The sequence below is a fragment of the Mastacembelus armatus genome, chromosome 2, assembly GCF_900324485.2.
Source record: "Mastacembelus armatus chromosome 2, fMasArm1.2, whole genome shotgun sequence".
NCBI classification, from domain to species: Eukaryota; Metazoa; Chordata; class Actinopteri; order Synbranchiformes; family Mastacembelidae; genus Mastacembelus; species Mastacembelus armatus.
The window spans coordinates 3,803,639-3,816,942 of NC_046634.1; the positions used below are offsets into that span (position 1 = coordinate 3,803,639).

General features: G+C 42.8%; 1 protein-coding gene across 1 annotated transcript in view; it reads right to left on the reverse strand.

Moving 5' to 3' along the window:
- Positions 1-747: 747 nt before the first annotated feature.
- The window catches only part of LOC113127494 (potassium voltage-gated channel subfamily H member 7-like), a 44,738-nt gene continuing 32,181 nt past the window's right edge, over positions 748-13,304 (reverse strand). The window contains exons 8-17 of the mRNA XM_026302155.1: positions 12,234-12,465; positions 11,946-12,113; positions 11,152-11,351; positions 8,872-9,124; positions 7,562-7,767; positions 6,866-6,941; positions 5,665-5,946; positions 3,666-3,825; positions 1,634-1,823; positions 748-1,026 (exon numbers count right to left, since the gene is read on the reverse strand). Coding sequence (XP_026157940.1) covers positions 748-1,026; positions 1,634-1,823; positions 3,666-3,825; positions 5,665-5,946; positions 6,866-6,941; positions 7,562-7,767; positions 8,872-9,124; positions 11,152-11,351; positions 11,946-12,113; positions 12,234-12,465 — 2,046 coding nt within the window. The remainder of the gene's footprint in view (positions 1,027-1,633; positions 1,824-3,665; positions 3,826-5,664; positions 5,947-6,865; positions 6,942-7,561; positions 7,768-8,871; positions 9,125-11,151; positions 11,352-11,945; positions 12,114-12,233; positions 12,466-13,304) is intronic.

Genomic DNA, 13,304 nt, shown 5'->3' on the forward strand with positions numbered 1-13,304 from the left:
TCATTCAGGTTGTATAAAATGATTTCCAGACTGGAGGAAACTCTAAAAATACACCACGATTCAGTGTGTTATTGCTTTCTCACAAAAGTCTTGTGCACAGCCTCTACGCGCATTAACATGACATGGCGTCCTGTATTTTCAGCAGAATAAGAAGTGTTGTGGCAATGTGGTGTACAGTAGGCACAGCTCTCCTCGTGACTATGTAGCTGTGTCGATTGTTTGGAGCCGCTGATAAAAGATCAACTTCAAAGCTGACGTATAGAAATGCCTCCGAAAGAGTTTCAAGTAGCTTTTTGTCCCTGTGAAGAGGGAAGAGTCACAGACAGTGAGACCTGATAGCTACAGTGGTCTGTGAGCATGCCAAGATCACACCTGATTGCCTGGTGACTGCCTGTGTGTGAGAAACATGCAATAGGAAAGAAAAGGAAACATGAGGAACAAAATCATGCATATGTCATTTAGAAAAAGCACATTAGGTGCCTCTGTTTTGCTGGCAGTGTTCTATTGGAAGTATGTACACAGTAGATGATGACTTTACATGTTATTAATATCGTGTATAAATACCTCTGTATAAATGGACTTTACACATCTGAATCAGCAGTAGGAAGGGTTGGGGCTGAGAGGTTTTCTGAAAGGGACTGGAAGAAAGTCTACAGTTTGTTTCCTTTGCATATTCAGTCTCTTTCTTAGACCCTGAGTCAAACTTCAGAGAAGTCCTTCAGTCATTATTGAAGTGTGAAGGGGTACCTATTTTCCTGGAAGCCCCGGGTCAGAAACTGGCCTGTGGAGTGCCAATGTTCCTGAGCTGCTGGGGACATCAGGTAAAGAGGCTTGTCGGCCTGATGGGAACCTTGATGGCTGTTGGTGTTGTTCTAGAGAGTCCACGTTGCTTTGTGTGCATCTCTGCTCCGAGCCTGTGTCGCTCTCGAGCGGTCCAGCAAAGTTCCCATCTGGAGCCGTCTGTGTGCGGAGGAGGACTGGGGAGGTTTCTTTGGATTTGTTCTGGGCCTTCTCTGGGAGGCAGCTCTGAGGAAGACAGTTGCCATCGTGAGTCATTTGGCAGAAAAATAAGATAGAAATACACACACGGCCACCACAGAAATATCTGTTCAGACAAAAACAAGTCACCGCAAACTTGTGACAGCCCGTAGAGGAGAAAAATATTTACAGTATCTTACAGCTTCGTTGGCTCGACACAATGTGCAAAACCCTCACCCTCAAAATTTGTATCTTTCAAGGTGCATTAGATAAACTGCAGTGTCTTTCCCCTCCCTACACAATCACTCCCCTCAACAACAGTCATTGTCTGAGTAGAGGCGATTCTCTCTGTATGGGGACTGTTGAAAATGCTTTTACAACAGAAGATGACTGGTCATATCCTTTGAATTATATTCAAAGTAGCTGCCGATTCTTTTCTGTCAACTAATTTGACTAATGGTTTCAACTATATCCTGTAGTTCCTACATTTGATTACTGATTTTTTTCATTTTGTGGGCTGTGTGAGTTTTTGAGGCCAAAATTAGGAATATATTTTTATCAAAGGTTTTGCAAACTGAAAAATGTGCCAAAGTTATTGGAAAACACTGTAATCATTGTAAAGTCAGCTGTTCCCTTATTACAGTGTATGCTGTACCTGTGGCTGAGGTGGAGCAGGACAGAGACTGACATCTGTCTGGATGGCAGACACCGGCTGGACCCTGATGGTCGGCTTCTGGTACTCAGGGCTGGAGGTGACGATGCTGTACGAAGGTGGACCTGCCGTAGTTTGCCTCTGGAGGAGCTGCAGGATGGCCTGGATATCTGCGGTCATCTGGGACTCCAGTCTGATGACAAGACAATCAACAAACTATATAAAAAGAATAAGTGCTCAAACACCTTGGTTACAAGTTATTCTCCTGAACATTTGCAGTCAAATAATTTGGACAGTGGGTGGGCAATAACTAAATCCAAACACTAGATGGCGCCACAGACCTTACAATCGCACAAAGTTCAGCCTATGACAACAGCTCAATGCTTCTGAAATGAGAAGTGCTGTTAACCTGGTACAGGGGAACATGAGCGTGACTGTATGTTGTAGAAATAGAAATGGAGGAGCATAATCCAATAATTCTACACTCCACATCTTAGAAGTCCAACATTCATTGGTCATTAAAGGTCACAAGTAAAACGAAATGTGCCAAAGTTATTAACACACAATGACGATCTTTGGTTTCTTTACTGAGCACACACCCTTTAAATATTCACAATGCTGGTGGAAAAAAGAAGTCACTGACTCCTACTGGCTTTTTTATGTCATCAGGTCAGAGGTTCACTTGAATGGTGTATTCAATATAGACAAAAAGAATACAACTTGTTTTATTGCTATTACTTCAAATGGATTGTTTAAAATGGTAATTTAAAGACCATATTTTAAGACAAACGTATACATAATGCAGTGGAGTCGCACTAACTTGCTACTGTATTACATTTAATACAGTACAATGTTATGCTATATAGCATGTGACGCAAGTACAAAATCAGCGACAATAAATGATTATTGTTTCATCTCCCAGTGGTTACTATGACAACCTATTTAAAATGTTAGCAAGTACTATGTACTTCCTAATGAATCTGTGCTACAGAAGTCAATCTCTAAATTCAAATAAGGCCTTGATAATGGCTGCAAAGTTTGGGTATGGCAAGTGGTAAACACAGAACACCTGCACTGTGTCATCACCTCATGCTGAAAGTTGCATCATGATATGGAGCGTGTGATATGGTGAATCACTCCATTAGAGAAAAGAGAGAAAAGGGAGAAACAGCAATTGGAGCCAGCAGACTTTAAAGCGTTCAGGGGAATGCCTCCTTGTCGCTTTGCCAGGCGCTGGCTTTGCTCTTTAGAGGACAATAAGTACAAATAAACAGACTGGCTCAGGCCTGTTTCTGGAAATTGAGGGTTTGGTGTGCAGTGGCCATGCCTGCTGCTTCAGACAAATGCACAATAAAACCAAAGTAAATGGGTGAACGATGGCCAGCTGTGTGTGTGTGTGTGAGAACTGAAAGGAAACTTTAGAAACCTCACATCCATCTAACAATCACCATTTCCTCCTTTCCTCCATAATTGCACCAAAACTCTGCAGCTTCACCATGACATCCAGCATCCCCAAATCCCAGGATGATGTCAAGAATCTTTGCAATGTGTCTGCATCTCATGGCTCCGTGCTATAAATAGACATCCGCTGACTGTCTGACTCCCTCTCTTCTATATCGGTGCACCGGCCGAGAATCACACAAACTGCTCGCACGGTCCACCCGCTGCATTAACACGGCAGCAGTGGGCGTCCGGCCTAAAATCTCTCTAAGTTCTCAGCTTATTAGGCACAATCTTAAGGATTTGTATGGTGAGGTCTGGGAGATGAATTTGTAAAAACTGAGTTCGAGGAAAATAAAAAGCCTATTATGGGAAAGCATGATCCTGAAGTGTCAGAATGAGACTCCTGACATTTCCATAACTCGGGACACCACCTCTAAAAGAACACATTTTGTTCTTCAAACAGCTAAGAGTTTGACAATATTACATCATGGTGGATGTTAATGAGGCCAGCACCACTTTAGCTTATGCAGTCTCAGTAGTGTGTGGTGTGAAAAATTTTGGTTCGACATTCCACCCCGCTGCTCCTCCACACCTGTTGAGATGCTGCTGCAGCAGGTCCAGTCGTTGCTCCACCTCTCCATAGGTGAGGTCTGTGTCGCTGTCATCTTCTGCGGCTGCCCTCTCTTGACACTGGGTTGACTCATCTGCACCCTCGCTGGGACGCTGACGCACCCATTCATTCGCACGGAGCTCTGTAGGGAGAAATGCGTGCACAGACACACACGGGGTAAATGATGTGTGTTATTAGAGCAGTGTCTCAGGGGAAGCATCTTCCTGTGTTGTGCCTTCTCATCATTTAGCTTTACTAAGCTCTGATCAGCTTAGTGAATCCTGAATCCTCAAATCCTTCCTATACAAGAACACACGTCTGACCCTGGGCAACAATCACACCCTCTGACGTGTTTCTGTTACACTCTTTTTAGGCTGCTGAAGCTGAGGAGGAACAGCGAGTGATGGCTGGAGATTAAATTGACATTTCCTGCACGTTGTTCTCACCAGGCTGTTTATAGGAGTCAATATTACTCCGCTCTCTACTCTGGCAGAAATCCTCTAATGGCTGCAACACTTGAATGATGGGATATCACTATCAAACCAACACGCAGACAGTTTCCCCACCTCACTGTAAAATCATGCTGAGTTTAACTGATCCTGCAGTAAAGGTTTTTGCTGTGCTACTGTGTGTGTGCACCAGGGCCTTGTTCACACTGGGATGATTTTATGCGAATTTAAGTCGACGTTACATATGCTTCTTGCAGCACAAGGTCGTATGAGGTCAAGCTGCAGACACACACACACACACACACACACACACACACACACACACACACACACGCACACACACACGCACGCACACACACACACACACACACACGCTGGTGTGTTGGCTCAGCATGCAGCAGGTGAATGAGCTTGCAGAGCTTGTTGAGAATCTCAATCTCAGGTACAGCTTTGTGTTGTGGATGCTGCTCAGTCAGTCTTGCTGCTCCCAATGGCAATAGGATCCACAGGAGGATTTCATAACTCCTTTCGAATGCCTTGTCTGAAATGCTGTACTGTGCCACAGTATTGTATTTCATTCTTGCCGTAGCTGTATACATAATAAAATCTTATCATCCAGGTTTGCTGACAACATTTCATGTGAGCAAACTCACCAGATACAGTAATGTCAAAACATGATTTTATCTAATGTTGTAAATCCTTTATTTGGTCATGACCTATGATCACAAAAGGGGTCATCACAGGCTGGTTGCTGGAAATAATCCTCTTATGTTTTATTACTTAGTGGGTTTAAGGTTTCACCATAATGACACATAATCCATGTTTGGATTTTTAATAGGTGTGACATTCCTCCTCTCGGGCTTAGGGACTTTCGTTTTGTTCTAAGTTAACTTCTGAACCAATTACCATTCTGGAGTAAAACTTTAGGACAAGCACAGAATACATTCAGGTGATTTGCTTAAAATAAATCTAATTCAGTTAGTTGCAATAGTGTTTTTTGCTTGTCCCTCCTCCTCACATGGACTCCCACAGCCCCACGTGCTTATCAACTTCCTGCATGAAGCCCCCGGGATTCAGCATTTACAGGGAGCCATTAGACAGTAATAGCCATGATATTATATTACCTACAAAAACTGCAGTCACACTAAATTCTCTGTTTCTGCTGTGTCATGACACCAGCAGCACCAGTAAATTTTGTGCTTTTTGCTTTTAATAAGCTGCTATATTTCAATAAAATACAACAGAGCTTATTCTTACAATAAAATATAACAGGACAGGACTCGACTATCTGAAACCATCTCCAAATGTCTTCATTATATTGTACTATCTTCATAAATCTGCATGCAGCTAGTACATTTATAAATACTATGAAAATTCAAATCAGTGTTCATGAGAGTGACACAGTGTTTGCACTGATTCTATAGAAATCTTTGAATGACAAATGAGCCTTTTGAAGCTTCCTCTTTTTTCTGGAGGCAAATACTAAATAAAAGACAAGGATGAATAAATAAACTGGGTGTTTCTATCCTCACCTTGATATGCCTGCTCCTGTGTGTTGTCTCCAGCCTGTGCGTCCGTAGAGCTGCTCAGCCCAAGGCCCAGGCTATGGCCCCTAACCACAGGATAACCTAGCACACCAGAACACAAGGGCCTTTGCTCCTCTTCCTCCTCCCTGCCTTCCTCCTCCTCTTCATCATCGTCATCCTCTATCTCCTCAGCGGACTCTCTCTTCTCCTCAGCTGCTGAGGAGGCGTAGATCTGCCTCCCCTGCCTGGTGTCGCAGTAGGTGGCCACGGGCTCCTTGTTGCTGGAACCTACAGGGAGGGATGGTAATAAGGAAATCTGCTGGGGGAATACTCTGCGCCAAGGCTTCCTCCGGGGATGTCGGGTTTCTCCAATTATCACTGACAACAGGTACCAAGTATTTTGCTTTGGGCTTGAAGTAAAGACAAACAATGTTCAAGGAAAATTTAACAGTGAGCCTTTTGTGCTCTGAACTACAGTCACTCTAAATGTGTGTTTATAAGTGAAGAATGATCAGCAGTAAATAATTACTGCTCCTGTTCACTTCGCAGCTCAGACTGAATTCTAAATCTTCACACCTGATGGATGGAGGCAGGATATGTCAGCTGCAGGACTGTGAAATACACTGTTAGGTACATTCTCTGTGTGTTATATTGGGAGATGGCGATCCTGTGTTCAGACAGCCTGTAACCATGGAGACCAATTAGATTTGCCTGAATTGAAGCCAAACTGCTGAGTGCTGCTGTGTGGAGGCTCTGTCTCCAAGTCCCAAGTCTCCTGGTTGTTAGAAGTCAAATTACAACAGCTCCCACGGTGCGGGGCGCTCTCGTTCGACAGTGAACGCTGTCATCTGAAGGCTGGCTCACTGTCTGAGGGCAGGGAGGCTGTGTGTTTATCTACACTGAACTGTGACTGATCTGAAGAGTGCTTTTCTAACCAGAATACACTGGGTTTTAGTTTCTTTGAAAAACAAGGACCAAGAACAAAAGTCTTCATAAAAGTAGCCTGATAATTAACTCTACAAACTTCATCCCACAAGCAGATTACATGAGAGCCATGTGTTAAGGTATTTAGATTAAATGTAGAATACATACAATAAAGATGCACTTTACCTCATATGACCTCTGCTCTTTTCAAGCTTAAGTATCTGCATTTAATTCTGTCTTATGGTCTTATGACTTAAACGGTAGTGATGTGTTTCAGACTGACCTGTGGAGGATTTCCTTTTGTAGGACACCCGTCTTCGACACTTGATGCCATCTGTGTTTGTTTGTGCATGGGACATCTGTAAACAAAGGATGACTATTTAAAATATATGCACATGTACAGTGTATAAAAAAATGGTGTGTCTGTATAATGAGGTCGTTGACTGTTACCTCTGCAAATCTTACAAGCACAAAATCAGTACGTGCCACACTTTCTCACACACTTAAAACTGGCATTTTAACTAAGGAACACAAACCACTGCCTGTCCTGTTCTGTAACTAATCCTCCCAGAATGTTCTCATGCGTGTCCTGCATCTGTCTCTCTTCTTGGATGTTTCCTGAATAAATAACAAGCACAAAGTGTATTTCCCTATCAAACGTGGATTCTCACTCACAGCCCTTCCCATCTTTTCACTGCACTCAGTTCATCATGATTACAGCCAACATTATGCCCATTGTATATAACTCATCCCACCCTAAGTCATTGATTAATACTCTGTCTCTCACTATTATGTTTATGTAAATGGCAGATGAACATAATTCAAATGAAAATGGCAGAGATACAGTACAAATGCCATTGAAGTAAATGGGTCTCTACTAGAACCTTTCTTACGGGACAGTGATGTTCTAAGAGCCATTTCAGCACGTTCTAGATTGTTGTAATCAGAGACAAGAAAAAGAGACCTCTGTGCTGATTACCTTGGCATTTTCATCGCGAAGGTCAAAGGTCAGCTCCAGGTTTGTGAGGAAGTGGTCAGCAAACTCTGGGTACATGTCCAGCACCTCCAGAATCTCGTCCCTCTGAATGGTATGGAGGTCGCAGTAGCTTAGTGCCCGCACGTCCGCACAGGATTTCCCTGGCTGGGCGTACAGGTGGATCATCTCACCAAAGATGTCGTTCTTACCTGCAGGAAACACAGGTAGATTCCTTACTGTCTTCTTAAAAACAACACCCACCTTAAAGGTAGAAGCAAGTTTAGCAGCTATTTGTTGAAGAGTATATAGTAGACTATATGGTGACCTATAAAAAGAATATCCACCTGGCAGAGGAACGTAGCGAGAGCAAGAATATAAAAGAACATTTATCTTGTCACAGAACTGCAGAGCCACCTGATCATTCATTATTACTTCCTACTTAACATTTATCACACTACTGCTGGAAGCCACAGCTGCTCATGTGTAACATACTACACACTTGGATGCCGTTGACAATGCAATGTGGCTCCGTGGCTCATGTCATCAAGCATTGCTCCCAGCCGCACTGACAGCCACATGAAGCTCTCACTACCTTCTTTTCTGTCTCTGCCACTTCACTATTGTCCTGAATTCCTCAATCCGTCCCCTTTCTTTAACTCCCCTCTTCTTCCTCTCGCATAGCTTGTCTTTTCTTTCTACTCCGCCCACTTGCTCAGCTCTCTGCTTCTATTGTCATCTATCTATTTGAAAGCAATCATGTTCTCTTTTTTCCCCCATCAACACATATCCTGTGTTACCCTCATCCCACCATGTGTCCTCCTCCACTTTTTTCCGTCCTCTCTCTTCATCTGAAGCACGACTGCAATTACAATATACTTTGAAGTAAGTTATTACAACATCCCCCAGCAGGGATCTCAGATGCCAACTCAGCCACATTACAACTGAACAGAGCCATCTTCATTTAGTTTGGCCCTCCCACGTCCGCTCTAATGGAGGTGAGTTCAGACGAAGCCAACCGGGGTGGAATGGCGGTCGTGCTCTGCTCTGACTGTTTATGAAGTGTTCTAAGAACAGAACTCACTGGGTAAACTAGAAACCCTTAGATGTTTTATGTATGAATGCTGAATGAATGTGAGAAAGGTTCGGCATTGCATATGAAAATGGGAATGCATTGGGCACAGCCACAGTGGGTGAACAAATCTCAAAACTGATTTCAGTATGAGGATTTGCTCTGTGCTTGTGAAAAATATTCCAATCCAGAAAAAAACTACTGAATCACAAGGAAATGTTCCTGCGGTGTACAATAAACCTACCCAGGATGGCCACCACCACGTCATCTTTGAGGATTTCAATGGAGCCACGGGAGACGAAGTAGAGTGCTGTTAGCACGTCTCCGCAATGGACTAGGGTGTCTCCAGGGGGCGCGTGAGTGGTCTTGAACCTCATGGCCAGGGCCCGGAGGCAGCCCTTCGTGGCTCCATGAAACGCCTTACAGCCATGGAGGAGGCTCTTGTTGAGGTGGAGGCAGATATCGGCCTGCAGGCACTCTGGAAATCCCTTCAGAACCTAAGTGTGAAACATGGATTACAGTACATATGATTATCATCAGACATGGTGTGGAAGAGTTTTTTCAAGATACTGTGAGTGCTTTGGTGTGCTCAAATTGTTCATGTGTGTTGAGTTTTGGGTTGGGGTGATTTGAAAGTCAAGTTGACTGGACTTCCAGAAAAATTTGGCACAATTGCCACCTGTGTTCTTTCCTTCTTCTCAAAACCTTATAACCTGCAGTAGAAACAGCCTGAAATGTCTTTCTGCAGAGCTACAATTTACTGTTGTTCTGAGCCTTTCTGTAGCTTTAGATGAGCGACACGACAGAACATTTAAGGACTGAGATGCTGAAGAAAAATAACAGCACAAACTCGAAACACAGGTTTATTATTTGACTTCTCTCTTCTCTCTAAGGTACTTTGGCTCATTTACAGATTCACTGTCTTTATATATACATGACTAGAAAACAGACATAACATTCAATCCTGTCTCACAGGATGCCATTAATTTGACCCACATTCTGCAGTTAAGTATTAAAACTCGATCCAACTGTGACTGGTCAAAATTCCTACCTGGTCTAGTCCTTCCTAGTCTAAGTCAGGAAATATAAAAATGTCATTTTAACAATTAGCATTTCTGGAAATTAAACTTTTTTGTGAGGACTTTCTGATGAATGAAACTTATAATACACTTACCCCTTTAAAGACAAAGATACAGTGACCAGTGACAAAACAACTAATCATCCCCGGACAATGTGAACTGACTGTAAAAGACCACATTTTCTTTTCACACTTTAACAGACAGTGCAAAGCAAGAAAACGGGCATCAGGGACACATAAGGGACAGCTGAAACAAGAAAACGCATTTCTTATTTTTTTTTTTTCGTTTACACATAAAAGAAAGAAAGAAATGTAGCCTGAACTGGTTTTCTGGCTCTGACAGGCTTTTTGTTGCTCAGAACAAAAACTGATCAGTAGATTTGGAAAGGAAAGACTGAACAACATTTGGCAAGCGCAGGTGCCACAGTGGAGCGTGCAGCCAAGGATCCCACAGTGGGAGGGAAACCTGGCAGTGCCCTGAGAGGCTGTGCCCACTCTCACAAGCATGATTCACCCTGTCTCTGGTACCAGATGAATACCATGGGGTTGTGTTTGAATACACAGATTTCATGCAAAAGGGACCTCAATGCAAGTCTGCCACTGTGGCCTGCTAGGAACATTTGGTGCTAATGTATGTGTCTTCCACAATACTTGGCATGCATCGGTGAAGAGTGTACAACCATCTATGATGTGGAATCACAGCAGTTGTTTACAGTATGGCCGTGTGTTCATGTATGTACAGTAGGTTGTGTAACAGAAATAACACTGAGGGTGCATGTGCTCTAATATAACATGCATGTTTGGGACAATAATTAAACAATTGCACATTAAAACCTTAACACTATGCTGCAGATCTACTGTCTTCTATACATTAAAGCTTAAAACTAACAAGTCAGAGCATTCCACTACTATGATCAGACAGCTAGATGAAGCTCTACTGCTGAGGAACACATCAACATTAGTTGTGTTAACACATGTACCTCCTGCTCTTACCAGAGTGGTGGGGTCATTCCATTTGATATGAGGCAGACATGGAAAAGACAAACTTAGATAAGTACCATGAAGAGTTTTATGATGAGGAAAGCCACAGTGACTGTATGCACAGTCACTGTGGCTTTCATACAACTTGTGGCTATGGCCGAACACTACACAGTATATTTTGTGATGAAAACACCGTACTATGCCAATGACATAGTGAGATTGCATCACGTTGCTGTGGTAAGAGCATTTTTTGGGGACAGGGTAGTTGAAACTCAGTAGAAATGGTGTTCCAAACATCAAATTCACACAAATCATATTGTCAAGGTGAGAAGAAGCACGAATACAAACCAGTAAGAAACTTTGTAAAGATATGTGTTGTTACCACTGTGAAAAAGCACAAGCTAGTGACTTGACAAATAAAGAAACTGAATAAAACACACGCTGGTACACACACTCGTCTCGTACCATATTCATGTCGATGCCATTGGTGTACGTCCAGGCGTGCTGGAAGTACTCCTCCAGCCTCTGCCTCAGTGGGTTTGGGATCTGGTGGAAGCGAATGAATTCTTTGACCCGTAGCATCTGGAGGTGATACCTGGCTGTTCCTGAATACAACCTCTGAATGATGGCAGACACGTTCCCAAAGATACTGGCATACATTAGAGCTGGGAGAAAAATCACATAGCTGACAGTTTGCATTCAGTGTGCATGCATAAAATCACAATTGTGTTACATTACATTCTGATAATAAAATATTTGAGGGAAATTGGAAATGACTGCTGTATGGTTATGACGCATCGTGCCTGCTTGAGAACACATCCCAGACTGACTTCACTTTTTGTAAGTTTTCAAAATTTCCTTTTCTTAAATTGCATCAAGCACAGCCACAAAATGTTTTTGACTAGCACACTTGTGTGAAATTTAGTTCTACTTGATCAGACACAATAGCAAAGTATAGTCGGGGCTCATTGTCCTGAAGGTTCTCTGGGGGGGCGTTGCCACGTGCAAGTGTGAATAAAGAAACCAGAAAGGCGATACTCCATAAAAATAACTAGTTTCAAACACAATACTTCCTTTAAAATTATAATTAATGTTTGAGTAAATGTTAACATTTAATGGTGGGTTTATCTGTAAAAATATACTGTAATGGTCTGGTTTAATATTTACATGAAACAGTGAGTTCTGCAGCGAGAGGTTCAGTAATAACAGGATTAAAATACTGCCTGTATGTACTGTGCTGTGACTCAGCTGTCACTCACATCCAATGAGCATGACGCAAATGGAAAAGATCTTCTCAGAGTTGGTGTTGGGGGAGACATTCCCAAAGCCCACGCTGGTCAGACTGCTGAAGGTGAAGTAGAGTGCTGTGACGTACTTATCTTTGATGGAGGGGCCCGAGCTGGGGTCGCTTTGGTTGTATTTTTTACCTGCAACAGTAACACATTATGCACAAAATGTATGTTTGGTATTAAAAGTAAACATACAGTAAGTTTGACTTTGTTGTCTGTAAAACTGAAACTTTAAAAAAAAGAACAAAAACTAGAAACCTATTGACACCCCCAGGTTGTCCAGCCAGCCAATCTTGTGCTCCAGGTAAGGCTTCTCCACATTGCCAATGGCATACCAGATGCACGCCAACCAGTGTGCGATGAGGGCAAAGATGCACATGAGCAGCATGAGGACGGCAGCACCGTACTCAGAATAACGGTCTAGCTTACGGGCGACACGTACCAGTCGTAAGAGACGAGCCGTCTTTAGTAGACCAATAAGAGTGGTGGTCTAGAGTGAAAGACAAACAGAAAAATAGATTCAGTTCATGAGTTGAAGGGGTGTACATTCCTTCAGTGTGACGGAAATGGCCCTTTTGTGGAATGAGACTGTATAGAACTGGGTGTTAGAGACTGATATGTAAATATACTCTGTATGAGACAGAGAGGGATTGGTGATTCATCTGTTGGCCAGTGCTGAGGCCTTTTTGAATAACTGCATATGATGATGATGGTAAAATTAGCTCTGAAAAACATAAACATCAGCAGCTTGGAACCTTTGTCAAAGCCTCAAAGCCAGTCAGTAGACCCTCCAGATGCAAATGTACACACAGTTTACACACAAACAGACTTGCATACCTGCGTTCTCCAGGCTCCATTTTCTAGCCTGACTAAATTAACATGCAGACTATTTGAAGTGAATTGTTGAGTGTGTGGACGACACAGAGCCATGAAACAACTCCTGTAAAATCTGCAAACACAATCAGTGAGACTAACACAGTAAGTCCTACAACTCCTTATCAGAACAATAATTATCCTAAAATCCTTGTGGGAAATCATTATCTCCAGCCTCCTGTAGTAAGTGAGCCTCATCATGTATATACTTTTTTATAGAGGTGAGAGTCAATATGACATAAATTATTCAAAGTATTAAAAGCAGGAAGGAGTTGGGGTGGATTGATAGTTTTTTGAAGAGACACCATAATGGAGCTGAAAGTGTCTCCGTCCTGGTGACAAAGAGTGTTCTAGCTGCTCCTGATGTGCCCATTAAAGAGCCTCCGTCCTACCAATCTCACCCTTAAATTACTAATCATTCATTGCTGTGCATCTGGCCAGTGAGCCCTTATACCG